The sequence below is a fragment of the Metarhizium robertsii genome, assembly GCF_000187425.2.
Source record: "Metarhizium robertsii ARSEF 23 chromosome Unknown MAA_Scf_1, whole genome shotgun sequence".
Taxonomy (NCBI): domain Eukaryota; kingdom Fungi; phylum Ascomycota; class Sordariomycetes; order Hypocreales; family Clavicipitaceae; genus Metarhizium; species Metarhizium robertsii.
This window is the reverse complement of record NW_011942149.1, coordinates 417,059-436,489: the sequence shown is the minus strand read 5'-3', so window position 1 is coordinate 436,489 and position 19,431 is coordinate 417,059. Positions and strand designations below refer to the sequence as shown.

General features: G+C 57.2%; 7 protein-coding genes across 7 annotated transcripts; 3 read left to right on the top strand and 4 right to left on the bottom strand.

The window, feature by feature from the left end:
* Positions 1-1,562: 1,562 nt before the first annotated feature.
* On the bottom strand, positions 1,563-6,226 carry MAA_07739 (glycoside hydrolase family 16; the record flags this gene model as incomplete). Its single annotated transcript, XM_007825737.1, has 5 exons — positions 1,563-3,573; positions 4,169-4,703; positions 4,751-4,987; positions 5,044-5,084; positions 5,136-6,226. 5 exons carry the CDS (start codon positions 6,224-6,226, stop codon positions 1,563-1,565), a joined length of 3,915 nt encoding a protein of 1,304 aa, XP_007823928.1.
* Positions 6,227-6,767: 541 nt separating this feature from the next.
* Positions 6,768-8,009, top strand: MAA_07740 (muconate cycloisomerase I, MLE; the record flags this gene model as incomplete). Its single annotated transcript, XM_007825738.1, has 1 exon — positions 6,768-8,009. The coding sequence occupies one exon, from the start codon at positions 6,768-6,770 to the stop codon at positions 8,007-8,009; it is 1,242 nt and encodes a 413-aa protein (XP_007823929.1).
* A 248-nt stretch (positions 8,010-8,257) lies between these two features.
* Positions 8,258-9,266, bottom strand: MAA_07741 (Formate/nitrite transporter; the record flags this gene model as incomplete). The annotated part of the gene is made up of 3 exons (XM_007825739.2): positions 8,258-8,373; positions 8,439-8,916; positions 8,979-9,266. The coding sequence occupies 3 exons, from the start codon at positions 9,264-9,266 to the stop codon at positions 8,258-8,260; spliced, it is 882 nt and encodes a 293-aa protein (XP_007823930.2).
* Positions 9,267-10,670: 1,404 nt separating this feature from the next.
* On the bottom strand, positions 10,671-12,157 carry MAA_10600 (proteinrelated to zinc finger protein odd-paired-like (opl); the record flags this gene model as incomplete). The annotated part of the gene is made up of 8 exons (XM_011412318.1): positions 10,671-11,040; positions 11,089-11,186; positions 11,234-11,365; positions 11,420-11,496; positions 11,545-11,605; positions 11,657-11,738; positions 11,791-12,045; positions 12,096-12,157. 8 exons carry the CDS (start codon positions 12,155-12,157, stop codon positions 10,671-10,673), a joined length of 1,137 nt encoding a protein of 378 aa, XP_011410620.1.
* Positions 12,158-12,404: 247 nt separating this feature from the next.
* On the bottom strand, positions 12,405-13,548 carry MAA_07742 (subtilisin-like protease; the record flags this gene model as incomplete). The annotated part of the gene is made up of 4 exons (XM_007825740.2): positions 12,405-12,951; positions 12,998-13,137; positions 13,190-13,400; positions 13,454-13,548. The coding sequence occupies 4 exons, from the start codon at positions 13,546-13,548 to the stop codon at positions 12,405-12,407; spliced, it is 993 nt and encodes a 330-aa protein (XP_007823931.2).
* A 1,369-nt stretch (positions 13,549-14,917) lies between these two features.
* On the top strand, positions 14,918-15,895 carry MAA_07743 (subtilisin-like protease; the record flags this gene model as incomplete). The annotated part of the gene is made up of 1 exon (XM_007825741.1): positions 14,918-15,895. The coding sequence occupies one exon, from the start codon at positions 14,918-14,920 to the stop codon at positions 15,893-15,895; it is 978 nt and encodes a 325-aa protein (XP_007823932.1).
* A 1,152-nt stretch (positions 15,896-17,047) lies between these two features.
* MAA_07744 (glucose-methanol-choline oxidoreductase) lies at positions 17,048-18,790 on the top strand (the record flags this gene model as incomplete). The annotated part of the gene is made up of 1 exon (XM_007825742.1): positions 17,048-18,790. The coding sequence occupies one exon, from the start codon at positions 17,048-17,050 to the stop codon at positions 18,788-18,790; it is 1,743 nt and encodes a 580-aa protein (XP_007823933.1).
* Positions 18,791-19,431: the final 641 nt, after the last annotated feature.

Genomic DNA, 19,431 nt, shown 5'->3' with positions numbered 1-19,431 from the left:
AGCAGTCGACGACGCAAGAATGATCGACTAGCCGATTCATGTCGGGCTGTTTCCTACGGCTCTGTTGTCGCTGAGTGTTATTCGACAGCGAGTCTGTGGAGTGTGCAAGTTCCTTTCCCCACGATTGCGACGTCCCCGCAGCGTCGCATGCATTGTTGTGTTGGGGGTGACCGATGCTGCATGTGGATGGTCCAGATGTGTGTCCCCCTGGTTGCATGTTGATCGTGTTTCCTGTTCCCCCGTCTCCCCGTCCCGTCCGCCTGCGCTGAGCTGACGTAACTGTACTACCGGAACTGACAATAGAGTAGTATGAAACTCGGAGAGCTTTGTGGATGTTTGCAGGTTTCTGGATTCGCTCGGACGTTTGGTATCCGCATTTACTGCGCTCATTCCCTCTGTTGGTTGCTGGTATCAAGATGTCTGCTTCTCCAACGCCACGACGTCTCCAATGTCCGTCTCACTCGGACGTGTCTTGTTCGAAGCCAATCGGCCGGTCCCTCGTGACGCCACGGCTCGGACAGGGGCCCAACCCTGGGCAAAAATTTCCGACAGCCCCGAGATGTTGCAGGGCCCCCAAGCGCCAACAAAGTTGCTCTTTTACCACGGAGTCACCCGCCAACAAATATCGGTATTACCCTTTTGTCAAGCATGGCCCTTGATAAAGGCGTGTCCAGGTCGTCCGAGTGATGTAGCTCCAGAGACATCTCAGAAGGGACACAGCCCGGAAGAGCAGACCAACTTGACACGCAGGAGGAGGCCCGCTGCTGGGCAATTCCATCCCCTCTCTGCTGACTTGATACTATTTTGTGTGCCTCATTCTCTGTCAGACACCATTAGGCGCGGCTGGAACTCACAACGGACAGCTTACGGAGACGGCACATCACTGAACAGGACTTTCGGCCCACCACGATCTATGTGCAGGGGGTTGTAGGCAGGGCCATTGTAAACATATTTGTCATGCCGCAACCTCACTGGCTGAGCTGTCAACTATATCATGCACAATCAGCCTGCATTCGAGGCATAACACTTGTGGCGCGTCTTGCCTGGCGCGAATGGATTTCGGTAGTCCCCGATGGCCGTAGCGAAGGCGGTGGTGCTGTGTGGGCTGAGAAAGTAGGAGACGCAATGAATGGAATGTGATTGAAGAGTGTTGCTGGTTATCTTGTGTCAGCCTTGGCTGCTCTACCATCATGTTCATTACCAGGGTTCCAGGTGAGTTGGAATATATTTTGGGTTCATACAATGGAAACTTTTACTGTTTCCCGTCGCCCATTTCATGCGTGTTCGGATACTAGATGGGGTTCAGCAGCAACTCTAATCCGTGTATTTGAAAGTGAGCTGTTTGCATGTTGCCAAATCAAGCAAGCAGGTTGTATCACAGATGGATCGACGTGGCAGCTAATTCTCTGGTTTGATTAGACTATTTGAGGCAGAATTTAGAAAAGCGGAAGCCCGCTACATTTATAAACAAACTACATATAGTATACATGGCTGGCTCACAACCACCCACTCAGTAGGTGTATGCCGCCGACGCCGTCAACGCTTGCGAGAAATGCCCAGATTCAAGTCGGACCAATGATTGTAAATAGGGAAGAAACGTCCTTTTCAAAGTCGAGCCAAAACAGCTGCGGGTCACCGGCGAGTGAACCATCCAGAGCCGTCGGCACCGGCCCGAACGGGTCCAAACCCGGAATCATCTGCGGCGGCGACTGCGAGACACCAGAACCCGCATAGACAGACGCCGAACCCCCGATTGCGTTTGGTAACTGGCCGTCGGGCAGTCCGTCGAGGGGCAAGTTACCCGGGGACGCGTGCGTGTCGGGGAAACCCCCATCGTACGGGCCGGCTTCTCCAGCATCCTCTGGCCGGCCCGGGCCCGTCTGCTCGCGGGGGTGGTCAATCTGGCCAAACAGCTTCCCAATGGCCTCGCACTCGAGGTCCATGTTGGCCGCGTGTCGCCTTTCAATGTGAAGCTGGCACACCTCCATGAGAAACGTGACAATGGCGGCGTTGCGCGAAGCGACGGGGTCGTCGGCAAACGCGGACAGAATCGAGTGCGCCAGGTCGAGATGCTTCGCCAGCGGGAAAACGAGGTGCAAGTCGCCGAAATGGGCCAACCCGACAGTCAGGGCAGAGTGGAACGCGGCGTCGACGAGCAGCGGCAGCCGGGCTGGGACGTCTGCACGCCGCGCCAGGGGCTCGAGCAGGCGGATGGTCTTGATGGCCGAGTTGACGCAGGCGTACACGAGCGTCTTGGACACGGACAGGTCCGGCAGCGCACAGCGCCCGAGGTTGTTGTTTGGCGTCTGGTGGACGTGGGCCACGACTCGCTCAATCAGAAACGGCCGCGTGAGCAGCATGATGGTCCAGTAGTACATTTGCTTCATGTGGAGGGTGCCAATGTCCGGTGCTGCCGTCGCCGCCGGTTGCGCCGTCGCCTGGGCCCTGGTGTGCCCGTCTGCCCATTCTCTCTGGTGCTGTCCAATCTTGTCGACCACCTCTGCCGTGATGGACCGACGCTCGTAGACCTGGGTCAGGACGTCTTCGAGAATCGCACACAGGTCGTTCCACGCCGAGTATTCGTCTTGGCGCCGCGTGTTTCGGGTCTCGGTCGTAGCCACCGGCCGGCCGAGCGAGGCGCTCAGGAACAGGTCGAGGATGCGGACCGTCGTCCACAGCTTCTCCCGCAGCAGAGCCTCCTTTTTGGTGAACCGCAGCGCGACGGCCTTTCTGTGTATCCCGAGCGCGTACAGGGACCCGATGGCGAATCTCAGATGCATCGAGGCCGTGTTCCGGCGCGACGCCGACAGCAGGTAGATGGTGATGAGCACGTACGCCTGGACCGTCATGATGCTGGCGTCGTCGGTCAGGTGGCGCGCGGCGAGGTACCGGCCGCGACGGAAGAAGCCCTCGGCATGGTGGCCGAGCTGCGGCGACGACTGGGCGCCAATGGCCACGACCAGGTACGGCACGATGCGGTCCTGCGCCGGCAGCGCCGACTTGTGATGCAGCGCCGCGGCCAGGCGCGCCCGCAGCTCGACCGTGTCGACAGAGTCTACCAGCCCGGACGTTGCCCTCTCAAACATGTCCACCAGGGACTCGGCCTCTTGGGCAGACACGGCCGGGGCCGGCTCGCATCCCGCCGCGTCCATCCAGCTGCCGCTGTCGTCTGTCGAGGCCTCGACGAAGCCGGCGCGCAGCGGATCGGCCACGAATCTCGACTCCCCGTGGCACGTCCTGGCGACGTCGCGCACGACGCGGAGCAGCGACAGGTTTGCCGAGTCGCCCAGGAATATAAACCTGCCCCTCTTGTCCCTGACGAGCCGGGACTGGTGCAACCCGGCCACCGACGACTGCTGCTCCCAGGCCGTGTTTGCAGACTGGGGCGAACACACGACTCCCTCGGCATCCAGCGCCGTCGCCGCCGCCGACTGCTTCGCCGTGCCTAGATGCCGCGCGCGGCGCCGTCGGACGCCATGGTCTGTGTCGAAACGACATTTGTCCTCTACTCCGCGCTCGTTGCACCGACCGCAGGGCTGGCGGCCATCACATCGCTCCTTGCGCTTCTTGCATCTGGGGGGTCTTGTCAGGGCCAGTTGTTGTATTTTTCTTTTTTTAAAAATGGGAGCGGGCACGCAATCTTGACTGGCTGCCGCGTCCCAACAGCGAAAGGATGGTCTTACGTGTCACATGCCCTGGAGCATCTCTGTTGCAGCCGGTCTTGCTGTCCTTGAGGCTTCATTTCTGGCGGTGGGGCCAGTTGTCAACGTCTCTCGTCTTTGTGCAAGACTCGGAACTTTTTGTCGCTGGAGAATATATTCGGGTCGAAGACATGCAGACCCCAACAGGCCGGACGGATGATATATGCGGGGGAAATGTGGGGTTCCGATGACGAACATCCGATCCGGCTGAGCCAACTTCCGATGCTGGATTACATAGTCAACGCCGGCCGCAGGCCACAGCTCGCCGCAGGCGGCCCCCGGCAGGGCCCCCGGAGGGATAATTCACAGCACCAAGGCTTCCACATGAGCTCTCTTCGCCTTGCCTAGGTCAACACTTGGCTGGCATCGGGGTCTTGCTATCTACACTACCACGGCGGGATTGATCCGTCATGAAACGGGCGAAAAAGTGATTCACCGCCGCGGGGTCATCCAGCGGCCCGACATACGATACATGCTGGTCCGGCCGGACAATCATGACGCAGCCGGCCGGCGCGATGCCAAATGCCCGGTACATCTCCCCGTGGCCTTCGTGATACGAAACATCGTCTACAAAGATCCTGTCATAGCTCCAGCCGTCGGTTTCGTCATACGGTCGCAGGACGGGGGGAAAGTCGAAAATGGTGACTTGTGTCCGCGGCGCGCGGTGTATGGTGAGGACCTCGAAGACGTCGTCGCACCGCCCCCCGACGGGCGTGTGCCTGCGCAGGAAGGACCCCTCGTCGTCAAACGCAGCGGCGACGCGGGCGAGCCGTTGCCGCTGCTCGTCCCTGGTGACGTCGCCGGGGAAAAGGAGAACGCGCCAGCGCCCGTTGCTCGGTAGCAGCTCGTGCAGGTGCCACGGCCGGGCGTCGGCCTGGTTCAGCACCTTGACGCTGGGGATTCGCCTCCCGACAGGGACGTGGGGGGCGGCGGACTGGTCGGAGACGACTCTGCCGTGTCCGTCGTCCTTGGCCACCACGACGCTGCTGCCGTAGTCGACGGCTGTCATCTGTTAGCCGGGGTGGGTGTATCGTAGAGTCTTGACGCACCTATGCCGCTGGCAAACATGTGGCCCTTTTCAAAGGCGGTTTTAAACTCTTGCATGCTGATGCCCTCCGTGTCCATGACGTCCCTTGCCGGCCGCCCCGAGAAGAGTCTTGAAAACTTGTGGTCGAATGCGATGAGGTCCTGTGCAATCTGGCGCCGCTCAGACTCGTAGGTTTTGAGGATGCACCTGTGTGCCTGGCCCTTGACGACGCTGGCCATTTTCCATCCGAGATTGAAAGCTGCGCACGTGGCGTGAGCCAATATTCCCGTAGAAAAGAATTGTCGTAGCACTTACAATCTTGCATGCTGACGTTCATGCCCTGGCCTGCCTTGGGGCTGCGCCCGTGTTAGCCTTGGACACATGGAGACTGCGCGGCATGTTTATACCTGTGTGTATGCACCGCATCTCCAGCCAGAAACACGCGATCGTGGACGGCAAAGGAGGTGCCGACCCGCTGGCCGATTTGATACGCCGTCCACCAGTCCAGCTTGCGGTAGGAGATGGTGTATGGCGCCATGATGCGCTGCGCCGCCTCCAGAATCACCCGCGGACTCAGCTTGGACCGGTCTGCCCTGGCCGGCTCGCCGCCGACCCTCTCCGTCGTCGTGAGCTGGATGTAGAGCCGGACCAGCTTGTTCTCGCGGGGAATGACCATGATGCTGCCCGCGTCGGCTGAGTGGATGGCGCAGCGCATGCGTATATCCGGAAAGTCGGTAATGGGCACCATGTCCAAGACGCCCCAGATGTAGTCGGTCGAGTCGCCCTCGAGCTCGAGCCCAATCTGGCGCCGCGTCCACGAGTGCGCGCCGTCCGCGCCCACCACGTACCTGGCGTGGACGACTTCCTCGGTGCCGGCCGCCGCGGCGGACAGGAGGCAGTCGGTGTCGTCCCTGGGGGCCAGGTTGCTGCGGAAGAGGCCGTCCTGGACCGGTGCGCCGTCGTCGCCAGAGCCCGCGGCCTGCTCCGGCGTCGCCTCCTCCTCCGAAAGACGGCGCAGCCTGACGGTGACGGGGTGTGCGTCGTCGTCGTCCACCCGCGACTCGTCAATGTCAATGCTGGTGGGCGCGACACCTCTCTCGACCCGGATGTCGCTGCCCGCCTCCTCCACGGCGTCGAGGAGAAACCGCTCGATGCGGCCCTGGTGCAGCACCACCTGCTGGAATCGGCTGATGCCGGGGATTGTGTCGGGGATGCGGCCGCTCCGGCGGATGCGGCCGTGCTCGTCGGGATTCCACAGGCATATCTCCAGCAGGTGGTTGGACTCGCGCCACGCGCGGTGCGCGAAGCCCAGAGAGTCGAAGATCTCGAGCGTCCGGCACTGCAGGCCGTCTGCCTGGCCGTTGAAGATTTTGGTGCCGCGCTTGTCTACGATGCGCGCGCCGACGCCGCACCTGGCCAGCCATGTCGCCATCATCAGCCCTGCCGGGCCGGCCCCGATGATGAGGACGTCTATTTTTGACTCGGCGGGCAAAGACATGGCGGTGGAACATCCGGTGAGAGAATCAATGACCCGATGGGCCAAGTTGGCCAGCCACTGCGCCTTTATAGCCGCCAAAGTCCCGAGTCCCGACGAGCAGAGGGTGCAGGCCGTGTTCCCCTGCAGCCAAGGCGCATCTGCATCCCTGTTTGGCAGTCCAGTCTGCAGCTGCCTCGGAAGATTGATCAATGTCTTGGCATCGGCCCTCCGTCCCGTCCCCGTCACCCGAAACCCGCAGGTACTTTCCATTCCGGGTCTAGTCCTCGTCACCTGACTGGCTGGGAGTCCGCCGAACGGGGCTACTTAAGCCGTCTCCGTTCCTCCGCAAGGTCCGGGGCGGTTGTCAGTCTTATGCACAGGTATACGTTCTGCTGCGCCTTTATTAAAGCCACGGCTGGTTGATTCTCGACGGTTGACACGTCGCTTCAACTTGTGTGCCTTTGCCCCTGGCCCGAGAAACAGTGTACGCAACACCAGGGCGCGTGGTTGACAGGATTGCATGTTGCATCTCCAGACCCATCGCTTCCTCTTCCGTGACAGCATGCAGCGCGCCGCCGAAAACCCCGCCAACCTCGACAATGCTACAGGAGCAGGCGACGCTCTAGACTTTTATGTCGGAACCTTTAACCTCCCCTACATCTTTTCCCTGCGCTTCAACCCAAACGGGAACCAACTGCATGTCCTCCGCATTACCAACGCCATCGGCCCTCACTCATGGCTCTCGCTCTCCCCGGACCAGCGGACCCTGTACGCAACGGCCTGGACGAAGCCGACGTGTAGCGTCGCTGCGTATCGGAACCACGGCTCGACGCAGCAGCTGGAGTTGCTGGGCTCCCGGCCCGTCCGGAATAAGCCGGGCTACGTCACCGGCTCCAGCTCGCACATCTTCAGCGTCGGCGGCCCGACGGGCGAGGTCTTTCGGGTCGAGCACGGCGGCGGGATAGGCCCCCTCGTGCAGGAACTGGACTTTGCCGGCGACCAAGAGGCAGACGCCCCGAAGGCGCCGGATGCCGTCCCCCACGGCGATTTCGGCGGCCTCCGCCACGGGGCACACGGCTGCGACCTCGGCCCCGACGGCCGCACGCTGTACGTCGCCGACATTGGGAGAAACTGCACGTGGACGTTTTCCGTCGACGACACGGGCCGGCGTGTGCTTCACGACCAGCGGCGGCACGCGGCGCCCAGGGACGACGACGGCCCGCGACACGCCTGGCCGCACCCCAACGGCGACGTGCTCTACGTTGTCCAGGAGCACAGCAGCATCGTCGACGTCTTTCGCATACAGAGAGACGCGCAGGGGGCTGTCGCCGCGCTGCGTCACGCCCAGGCCGCAAGCCTCTTGCCAGAGGGGGAAAACGCCCGCGACTACTGGGCCGACGAGGTCCGGCTCTCCGGCACGTCTGGCGACGCAGGTCCCGAGTACCTGTTTGCGTCTACGAGGGGCCTCGAGAGCCGCACCAGGGGCTACGTGTCCGCCTTTGCGCTGAACCAGGACGGCACGTTGAAGCGGACCGCCGCCGTCGACATTTGGGAGACGCCGACGAGCGGCGGCATCGCCAACGCCATTGAGCCCGCGCCGTGGCCGGTCAGATTGGCGCACAGCGACTTGCCGCAGCACATCATGGCCATGACGGATAGCGAGTCTGGCAAAGTGTTTGTTCTCGGCTTTGACGGCGTCAAAATCCGCATGGTGAGCTCAATCACTTTGGAGGCGCCGGCGGGCGAGGACGACCATCAGGGGCTGGTTGAACCGGCCACAGCTGTCTGGGTGAGGCCGAGTTAATTGGGGGGAATGGAAACAATGTTATTCGCAGTGTGCGTGGCGTACGGCGCCAAAGTGTATAGCAGTCTATTTGTTACAGCATGTAATAAAGGGGTCAAGAAATACAAGCAACGCCATGAGGGAGGCGTCGGCTGTCATACCAACTATCGATTTCATGGTTCAATGGAATATCTAGTCTTATGGATACCGGTCCTTGGGCTGAATGTGGTCAATAGTCATGTATACTTAAACATCAACTCCCTCTTAGCTCAAGCATTCACGCCGGCTTCCACGTCAACGCTATACCCGTTTGTCTTGCCCGTCTCGCCGCGTTGCCGTATCAAGTCTGCCGTGTCCAGCGCGTACATGTACCAGTAGTACATGCCTAGAGTCATCATCATGTCAGTCGGATGCCCAACAGCCAGAAACAGCGTCAAGTTCAATACACACCACAAAACAACCCTCCGCCCAAGACATTGCCCAAGAGCGTGGGTACGATTCCCTTCCAGATGTACAGGCCAACCGTAATGTTCGGGGCCCCGAGGAACATGGCCATGGGGATAAACGTCATGTTTGCCACGACATGGTCAAACCCCAGCGACACAAAGGCAAACGTCGGCCACCAGATCCCGACGACCTTGCTCGCCACGTCTCGCCCCTGCATCCCTAGGAAGCACGCCAAACACACGAGCCAGTTGCAGCCGATGCCGCGCAGGAAAATCATGGCAAACCCGGGCGAGACCTGCTTCCTGGTCGCAAAGGCCACCACCTCGGCCCGGTACGGCTCGGCCGAAAACGTCTCCCCGTAGCCGAATATCACGGCAACCACAAACAGCGACCCGGCAAGGTTGCCCAGGAACGTCACCAGCCAGTGCAGCAGCATCTTGGACCAGGAAAGACGCCGCTGCAGAACAGCAACCGTGGTGAACTGGACACGGCTGTTAGTCGTTTACCCGTCGCCATCACGGCCGGGGGGAAAGGCGGCCGCACCATGAAGGACCCCGTACACAAGTCTGCCCCCGTGAGCAGAATCATGCACAGTCCGTAGGGAAAGACGACGGCGCCAACGGTCCGGATCAGGCCGGGGGCGTTCTCCTGCCACGCCGGCGCCGTGTTGGTGCTCAGCACCGTTCCGCAGGCAAATGCCAGCAAGCAGCCGGCCGACACGCCGCTGAAAAAGACCTTGTCTACTCTCGTGGTCCCCTTGCGCGCGCCAGCTTCGCCCACGGCGTAGACCACCTCGGTGGGTGTGAGGGAGCGGATTGTCATGGCAGACATGGCGGGCCGTCGTGGAGTGGCCTGCAGGCAAAATGAAGGGGGAGGTGTGCGGTTTAGGCTTGAGCTGCTCTGGAGGCGGCGAGTTCCATTGTCTCTTTAAGAGTTGCCGAGTTGCAGAGATGAGGTGAAGTGATTGTCTACAAGTGAGACATTTCATGGCGCAACCGTCGCTTATCAACAGGTATACGCTACTCCGTACTGTAGCATGGCGCGCGGTACCCGGGTGCCTTTTACCTTTTTGCCTCTTTACGGAGTACCTAGGTAGTTATCAGTCGAGGATAGTATTGGACATGATGCTCAATGATCGCCGGCGCTCGGGCAGCGCAATCTCCAGCGCCGGGCATGTGGAAACCAATCACCATGCGCAGGTCCAAACTGGTAATCCGTTATCAGCAGGCCTTATCAGTGCTGTACTCGGTGGCTAGAGATGTGGTGTTGAGCCGGTTCCGGTGCCCGAGCTGGGGTGCTAGAAATAAACTTTATTCAATGTTCCGTCATGTTCGGCTCCGATCGCTCCGGGGCTGACCTGATGTCCAACGTATCAGGGGCCTGCTATTGGCCGAGCCGACCGAAGAGGCACCCTGGCAAGGCGCTCCGTCAACTTGGTAAAAAGTGTGCCGATGTCCGAAAACAGGCGTGGCGCTCCAGAGTCCAGACACATCAAGCCGTGTCGGGAAACGATTGACTCCTGGCACCGGGCATCCTTACGAGAGATGAGAGTGTGAACTTGAGGCTGTCTTGACCACAACTTGTACATTGATTCCTACTCTGACGGCACCCCGGGCCACACATTGGATGCCCATGTTTTTATTCTTTTGGGATCGCCGTCATCATCTGAACGAGCTGAACACTCTCCAGAGCACACATTCAACGCATGAGCCGCCACGTGTCCGAGATCTTCACTTGCCGGGCCATCATGCCGAGGGCTGTGACTTTCGCCTCCCGGGACTGGTTCCAAAACGACGCTCAAGAGTACAACTTGGACGGTTCAATCCCAACTGTTCCTGCAGAGTGGCCAAGATAGGGGACGTCTCTAAATAGGTCATTGCCTCTACGAAACGTGTCTAGACTCTGTACAAGTGCGCCGCTACACATGTGACATTGTCCAGGCAACGTCGGGAGTTTGCTACCGTGTGTTGCTCCTTGTAGCTGGTTCCGCGTAGACGGCAGAGCACGCAATCATGCCAATTCTCTGCTTGGCTGTTTTCTGCATTGCCGTTTCTCTACAATTGTCTCAAAAGCACGCCACCGCTGCCATAATCTTCACATCACCCTGCTCCTGGAAGTCACCGCCGCAAATCAAACCACTGGAAATATAGCACACGTGCCTCTCATTGCTAGCAAGCGCATTCAAGCACACGAGTACCCTAGCCTAGACGTCACAAGTCCCTACCTGGCCGCGACCTATTCACGGGGCGACCAGAGGAGATACAATTCATCCGCCCCATGCCGGCCCTGGTTGATATTCGATGTCCTGCCCGTGAAGGCCCAGAAACTCTGGACCGTCTCGACCCATGAGCGGCCTAACAAGCTCTTGATGTAAGCCGGAGGATCCTTGGTGACACGTGGAGCAGGCGCATCTTTTCGCCGATACAGCGCCAATCGGCGGATCTTGTCTTTCGACGAACTCTTCTTGCACCGCAGATACCGGCTCTTGTCCTTGGAGCCCTTGACCAGGTTTCCAAACTCGTCGGGGACTTGGTCGATGACGAGTTCAAAAGAGGTGCAAGCATCCTCGGCGTGCTCCGTACGGATCGGAACAAGCCAAACAAAACTGCAGAGTGTTAATTCATGTCGTAGAGGGCGAGTAGCCACAACTCACTCTCCGCCCCGACCGTAATTAATATCTTCAGAACGGCCCTCGACTTCCTTGACCCTGCCCGCCGGCGGGTCCGTGTTTGGGTATCCGCCGTAGACGACCTATTTATACTTAGCAGCGGTAAATGCCTCGCGGAATACGCTCTTACCTTGACTCCGGCAATGTACGGTTTCTGCGGCATGAGCATTTCGTACTTGGCGCGGAAGTCCTTGTCAAACTTTTCAAGGAGGTCCCCTGCGGTTGTTATGGCATCCTCTGGCTTTTCAACGGTAGATTTGACCTATATCCACGTTAGTATTTTGCTTTCCCCGTCTTTTTTGGCCATGCGGAATACCCAGTTCCTGCCCAGCTGCACCATTTTTATTTCGTCAACCTGGATGCTGTACTTGAGCTTGATGTCAAGATCGGTGCCTAGACAAGGTTAGAAAGGGAAAAAACGCTTGCAGCTACGAGGCGTACGGCTCAGCAGATAGTCCTTCATGTCGGAAATGACAACAATCTGACTCAAAATCATGTACGACTAGAACCATTCGTTTAGTACATGTACCAGACGGGCAAGAGGGCAACACACCATTCTATGCGCAACGTAATAGTCGGGCACGACCTGGTCGTCAGGGAAGCCCTCTATGTTTCTGTACTCGTCGAGAAGCGGCCTGTCGAGATGATAAATATCCAACCCCCGACGCGAGTCCACGATGCTCTTACCGGTACGCGTAGCGGTGCTGGCAGGCGTTTTGGATAAACTGGTCAGCCCACGATTTGGCCTGCAGAAACGACGCCTGCGCGGTGCCCTCGCTGATGCTCGACGGGGAGCCCGACTGCAGCATGAACCGGCCCAGCTCTCCTTGGTAGAAGAGCTTAATCTCCACGTCGGCGTTTGTGTTCACGTCCTCCATGCTCTTCTTGGCAGATGCTTCAATGTCCCCGGATACACCCCAGAATCGCAACGAAGCCTTGGCCCTGGGCAGCAGTTAGCGTTGCCGAGCGTTCAAACAGGGACGAAACCGTACTGCGCTTGGAGGTCGTTCTTGGCAATTTGACTCTTGGCGGTAAAAGTTACCCGAGCAATCATTTTCCCGCCTTCGTGGAAGCCTAGGGCGCTGTTTAGCCGTGTGTGGTCCATGTGTTTGTCTTTGCGACTTGCCTTGGATCCATTTGTCGCCAAAGTCTCGATTAAACGTCTTGGGTTTATAGTTGTGCGTGTTGAATTCGAATCCGGTGGGCGAGTCGAGCTGTCTCTCAATGTTGATTATGGCTACAAATATTACGGATTTCTTGGAAAACTACAATTCTTGTTATCAAGGTTTTCCGTGGATTGGTCAACAGAGACTTGCCTCTGCCTTGTTCAGGTAAGCACCCGACACGGATGCACTTTGGCCCCAGCCGGACAGAGTTGCGCCGCCGCTTATTTCAAGCGTCTGCAGATATGACCTGGCGAGTCGTGTTAACAAGACTTGATTTGTATCAGACGTTGTCGATGCTTGTGTCATGAAGATAAAACAACAAGCACTTGGGACGTTGGGTGGGACTTGCTCGTAATTTTCGACCAGCTCCGACGTAAAACGCATGCTACCGTTGCATTCGTCTTGGCCAGCAGTCCTCGTGTGTCGTTTGGTGAGTGCAGTCGTGTTTTTTCCGTCCCTGGCCAAGCCGGCAAGGACTTGTTCTATGAGAGCGCGTGGATCAGGCCGGTCAAAGTACGACATGTCGATATCCGTCAAGTCTGCGCTGGGCGGCGTAAAGTTGAACCTCGTCATCATGTCCTGGTTGACCAACTCTGCTGTAGAATTTTCGCTTCTCTTATTCATTCCCTCGCTAAAGAGGACGGCGTTGTGAATCGCTCCCTTGTCCAAAAACGTATTGTACCTGATCACGTTAGAAAAGCCATCAGTCTGCGACGAGGCACGCTTACCCCTGTCCCATGGTCAAACCGCCACGGCCTATAATCCTGCTGCTCTGCTTGTTGTCATCTTGGGAAACCACTTGGCTCTCTGGCGTTTCTTCTCCGGGAAGCACGAGGGTAATGGCCTGGTCTCGCTCTACAAAGTCAACCTGCAGACTTAGCTTGACAGAAGACGACAAGTGTTGCAGAGTAACGACTTACATGCTCGTGTCGTTTTATATTCTCAAGCACACTCGGCGGAAAGTGCCCCGCGTAGCCAAGAAACCCATAGTCCTCCCCGTCATACGTGTGTTTTACGCCCTGATAGGTCTCGCCATCATTATCCGGGCTGCGCTTGTGGACAGATTTTACCCATTCAAGATGACTGTCGAGGTGTCTAGACTCTAATTCTTCCTTGAGGACCACAATGTGGCTTGAATACGGTCAGCACTATCTTTTTCACGTCCTTGTCGGGGCTTGTCTTACCCCAGCGGCTGGGCGCCATTGCTGGACGAGGTTTCTTCTGTAGCTGCCGTTTGAAGCAGAGCAGCAAGGACAACAGCCCAATGGAAGCACTTCATTGTGAGCTGTGCAGCGATTGAAACTATGTCGCGAGGGAGGCCTACAAGTGTAAAGAGTGTTGGTGAACTAGAGCGAGCATGAAAACAGGGCAAGATGTATTGACTGAGCATTATTTAAAGCAAAGAAAGGGAAACGGCAGTCATTTCTGTAAACGACTGCCGCTATACTCAGCAACCATGTACAATAATACCGAGCCATGGACTGTTCCGCTTGCCCCGAGGCGGTCAGGAGTCAGGACAACAGGGGTCACTATGGGACTTGTGGTATATTCTACATTATAATCATGCCTTATCGCATGGCCCACGGATCACTTGCATCCTCCATCTTTGCTCGGCTTTACTCCAACCCTTGCAAGTCTGGGCAGCGACAGGGAGTCTGTGGGGATTATATGCAGGGACCCGAGTTGATACGCTTTTGCTTTTAACTATAATATAAGCTTAATGGCAAGGGAGTAGTGATCTGTGACCTGTCTCGATAAGAGATTTCAACTTTTTTTACCACACCTCTACATAATTCTCTTATTTGGTATGACCCCATTCACCCTGCTAGGCTTTCAGGCTCCGAGTTGTCCACTAGGTTGCAACCATGGCCGCAGCAAGAACTGATTCGAGCGACTGTATGACGCGGCAAACGACGCGTCTCCCATGGCGCGCCAGCTACCGGAACTCTCCCGGCATCAACTCTGGCGACCCATTCTGTTGTACAACGCGGGACTCATTGCTGTTACACACGACGCGGCCGCGTCGGTTGTCCGTTGCACTCTGTCTGCTACGACTCGCGCAAAGAATACCACGTCGATAGCCAAGTCATCTTGTTGCTTTCCAACACACGGACTCGCCAAATCACGCCACATTGACACCCACGGCCACTCCGGATTGTGCATTTCCGCAAGTCGGTCAATGCGGCACCAAAGCAATAGATTGGAAGGAAGAAATCCCTGTCACTTTTCATAGCTAGGGGAGCGAGGAAAAAAGTGTCTCTTTTTTTTTTTTTTTTTTTTCCGATTCGGTAAGGCGGGATAAAAGTTGGTGGCCGGGTTTACGTTGGCGAGCAGTACGCCGGGTGCAGCCTCCCGCTATACATGTTCATTAACATGTAATAAAAGCGTCCTCTACACTTTAATGAATCAATAAAGAAAATACGCATCGGCAACTGGTTATGAAAAATGTGGCTGACGCCAGCATCACGACCTCCCAATCCATAAAGCCGGCCCCGGCGAGGTCCCCGATGGGCCCCGGAGCCGGTGTTATTTAAAGGCCTAGTCATTCCGCCCGCTTTGCGTCTTGTATATTTACTCGTCTCAAACAGACTCCATCACTGCTAGTATTCCGGGTTATAAAGCTTAAAAGCCAATTAAATCGTCACCCAATGAAGATCTCAATACTCCTCGCCGCCTTCTCTTGCCTCGTCTCGGCCGCCCCCCCGGCAAAACCGAAGACGGCAGCGCAGTCCAAGGCGCCATGGAACCTCCAAGCCATCTCTCACCGGTCTGCGCCCACACGACTCAACATGTTTCGCAACTCGGATTATCTCTACACGCCCTGGCCCAAGGACAAGACCCTTTATGCCTACGTTCTCGACACGGGCATTCGAACGACGCATCAGGAATTCGAGGGCCGCGCCGAAAACTTTTGGACAGCGTTCAAGACGGCCGACAACCAGGACGACTTTGACGACGAAAGCGGCCACGGCACCCACGTTGCCGGCATCATTGCCGCCAAAACCTACGGCGTCGCCAAGCAGGCCCGCGTGCTCTCTGTCAAGGTCTTTGGCCCCAACGGCCAGGTCTTGACGTCTCAGGCCATCTTGGGCTTCACCTTTGCCATGAACGACATCATCAAAAAGGGCCGCCAGAACAGTGCCGTCATCAACTACTCTGGGGGGAGGAAATTCTCGATGGCCTGGAATACCATTGTCGAGCGGGCCTTTAACCGCCCCAACGGGCCCATCTTGACCATTACCTCTGCCGGCAACGACGCCAAAGACGCGGCCGGGGCGTCGCCTGCGTGCGCAGACGAGGCCATCACGGTGGGATCCATCCGGTCGGACTGGAGCGTGGCCCCGAGCTCCAACTTTGGATGCAAGGTGAATATTCTCGCCCCCGGGGGCAAAATCCTGTCCCTCTCCAACACGAGCGACGTTGCCACAAAGACGCTGTCTGGGACGTCAATGGCCGCACCCCACGTTGCGGCGCTGGCGTTGAATGCCATGGCCGTCTTTGGCAAGAGTAGCAAAGATGTCCTCGAGTTTCTCACGCAGACTGCCACAAAGGACAAGGTCAAGGGTGACCTGAAGGGTTCGCCCAACTTGCTTGCGAATAATAACAATCCCAGGCAACGGGCGTAATTTTACGTCTGTCTATGGTCGGAGACGGAGGACCTTTATTTGGTGGCGCTGGCGGCAGAAGCTGGGCAGTTTAGACGACAAAAATTTGACGGGGTCGTCTCGCGACATGATAGCGTAGGTTGCAATGTAGAAATGGCATCAATTTGGCTTACTGGAATCCAAGTAGCATGGCGGCGTTCGGTCTCTGGTAAAATGACTCAACTCAGTCTCTCACATGTTGTCCTCGTAAACTTTGTCCTGCGTCAAGCCGCATGGTTGATTGGCTCGGAGTCGCGGAAGCTTCCGTTTATTCCCCACATGGCACGGCAGCTAGCGGGCGCTTACTTGGTTAGGAAAATGCACTCGGCCAATGAAAAGCTCCCCCGATCCCAATACGTCGATTCCCCGACACTGTGAAAGCGTATCAAAGAATTGTGTGTCCTTGGGCTTTAACAAAAGATTGTTACGTCAATCACTGCCAGTTGCGAACGAGCCGCTTGCTAGCCAGGTCCTTGGCTCTGCTACTGTTATACAAAACAATAATGCGCCAGTCATGATGCATCTCCATCTGCAGGCCTCCGCTTGGTAGTTGACAGCCATGATTTGTGAGCTGCGCGACAAATACTCATTCCAAACACGGCTAGTGCCAGCAGTTGGTGACAGTAGCAACTCGAGTCGTCACTTTGACCATTGTAGCATCTCCAAGACCGACGGATCACCCGGCATAGGGTCAGAGGTTTTCAAAACCTAATCTGTTAGCCGTCGTCACATTATTTGTACGCCAAGCGGGTGCTGCATGGAGCTAGCCAAAAGCACTGCCTATCATCGTGAGAGTTGGCCACTCAGACCACTTCATGTCCGCCGGAACCCTCCGAATGGTCAGTTCCTTTACTGAAACCTTGAATCAGATATGGTCAATATTGCGCCCCTTCTCCAGTGCCGACTCCACAGCGGACTGTGATATATCGCTTTGACGTCTCAGCCGTCTGGGGTTGCTGCTGATCTTGCGCGGCAGTTTACTACTTCCCAATGTGGCGACAGTACGACATGCAGTCAAGTATATAAATCCCGGCACAAGTCCGAATAATTGTCGAGCACCAACCCAGGCATACCCTTTTAAACCCAGACACACCCTTTAAACATACTTTTAACCATCTCATCAAAACCCCCACCATGGCTGCCAAAGACGGTGCCCGCTTCGACTTCATCGTCGTCGGCGGCGGCACGGCTGGCAACACTGTTGCTGCTCGCCTGGCCGAAAACCCCAACGCCAGGATTCTGGTCGTGGAAGCCGGCATTGGCGACTCGATTGACAATGAAGAGATCCGAACCCCCGGGCGGGCCATGGAGATCCGAGGCAGTCAGTACGACTGGGCCTACAAGACAACCATGGTCAAGCGCGACGACTACGAACGCATCGAGAAGCCCAATACGCGCGGCAAGGCCCTCGGCGGCAGCTCGTCCCTCAACTACTTCTCGTGGGTGCCGGGATCCAAGGGCACGTTTGACATGTGGGAGGAGTACGGAGGAAAGGAGTGGACGTGGGACCCCCTGGTGCCGTACCTTCGCAAGAGCGTCACATATCACGACGACGCCGGCCTGTACCCCAAGGAGCTTCACAAGATTGGCTCGGGCGGTCCCATTCCCATTGCCCACGCCGAGCTGATGCCGGAAATGAAGCCGTTCCGCGACCTCTTGACCCGGGCCTGGCAGTCCACGGGCGAGCCGCTCACGGAAAACATCTTTGACGGCGAGATGCGCGGCCTCGTCCACAGCATCAACACCATCTACAAGGGTCGGCGGTCCGGCAGCTTCCTCGCCGTCGCCGGCAAGCCCAACATTACCATCCTCCCCGAAGTCCACACCAAGAAACTCATCATTGACGACGCCGACCGCACCGCCAAGGGCGTCACCGTCATTGCCGCCTCGGGCCAGGAGCTAAGCTTCTACGCCACCCGCGAGGTCATTGTCTCCGAGGGCGTCTTTGAGTCCCCAAAGCTCCTCATGCTGAGCGGCATCGGACCGGCCCCCGAGCTGGCCCGGCACGGCATCCCCCTGCTCGTCGACTCGCGCCACGTCGGCCAGCACCTGCTTGACCATCCCGGCGTCCCCTTTTGCCTCCGCCTCAAGGACAGCTACTCCATGGACAGCCACGTCCTGCGAAAGGGCCCTCTCCAAGACCAAGTCCTGTCCGCCTACGCCAAGGGCCACACCGGCGCCATGGCATCGCCGTTTCTCGAAATGATTGGCTTCCCCCGCATCGACAAGTACCTCGAGAGGTCTCCCGAGTATCGCAAGGCCAAGGCGGCCAACGACGGCCGGGACCCCTTTTGCCCATACGGCCAGCCGCACTTTGAGCTCGACTTTATCCCGCTGTTTGGCAGCGCCTTCCAGTGGCACTTTCCGCACCCCAACAAGGGGAGCTACATGACCGTCATGGTCGACCTCGTGCGGCCCGTCTCCGAGGGCGGCGAGGTCACCCTCAACAGCGCCGACCCCCTGCAGCAGGCCAACATTAACCTCAACTATTTCAACGACGACCTGGACATTATCGCCGTCCGCGAGGGCATCCGGTACGCGTACGACGTGCTGAAAAACGGCGACGGCTTCAAGGACATTGTCGAGGACGAGTACCCCTGGGATATGCCGCTGGACGACGACGACGCCATGAAGAGGACCGTCCTTGACCGCTGCCAGACCTCGTTCCACCCTTGTGGCACGGCTCGGTTGTCCAAGGATATCCAGCAGGGCGTCGTCGATCCCGGCCTCAGGGTCCATGGCGTCAAGAACCTCCGTGTCATTGACGCGTCTGTCATTCCCGTCATTCCCGACTGCCGTATTCAGAACTCGGTCTACATGGTTGCTGAGAAGGGCGCCGATGCCATCAAGCGCGACCATCGGGACCTTTATCCGTAATGGTGGGCTTTGGTTGAGTCTGTCGTTTGGGACGCAATATATAAACCTGAATTGTGACTACTGTGTTCCCTTGGCTGGTAAATCAAACAAAGCCCCGGGTGGTTACTTGATACGCATAGCTTGTGAAACCTCGGTGGAAGGAATGGTGATTGTTGAGCAAAAACTTAGCAAGTAAAAATTCGTGATAAACGGACAAAATTTAGCAGCAATTCTACAATGTATTGAACTCTACTATACCACAAGTGCCTTATTACATGCCCCTTCATCTCGATCCATCTCAATATGTTGCAAGCCGCCCATCAGGTGTCACGACGTGACTGCCAACGACCGCCGTGATCGCCGGGGCCGCCGTGATCGCCGGGGACATTGCCAACATCACAACGCAGGTCGTACTTGTCGTCATGACCAGAGCTATCGCCGAGGCCAACGTCATCGCCAATATAACCAAGACCAGGACCCGAACCAAGGTTGCTGTGTGCGGATCGTGCGGCTTTGGTCTAGTGTTTGCCAGAGGTGTAGAACGGGGATTTACCCGGCACAAGAAATTAAATAAATAAAGTATATTTTAAAAAATAAAATAATATAATTAAGGTTACTTTAGTATATTAGTATATATACTTATTTTTATATACTTAAAATAA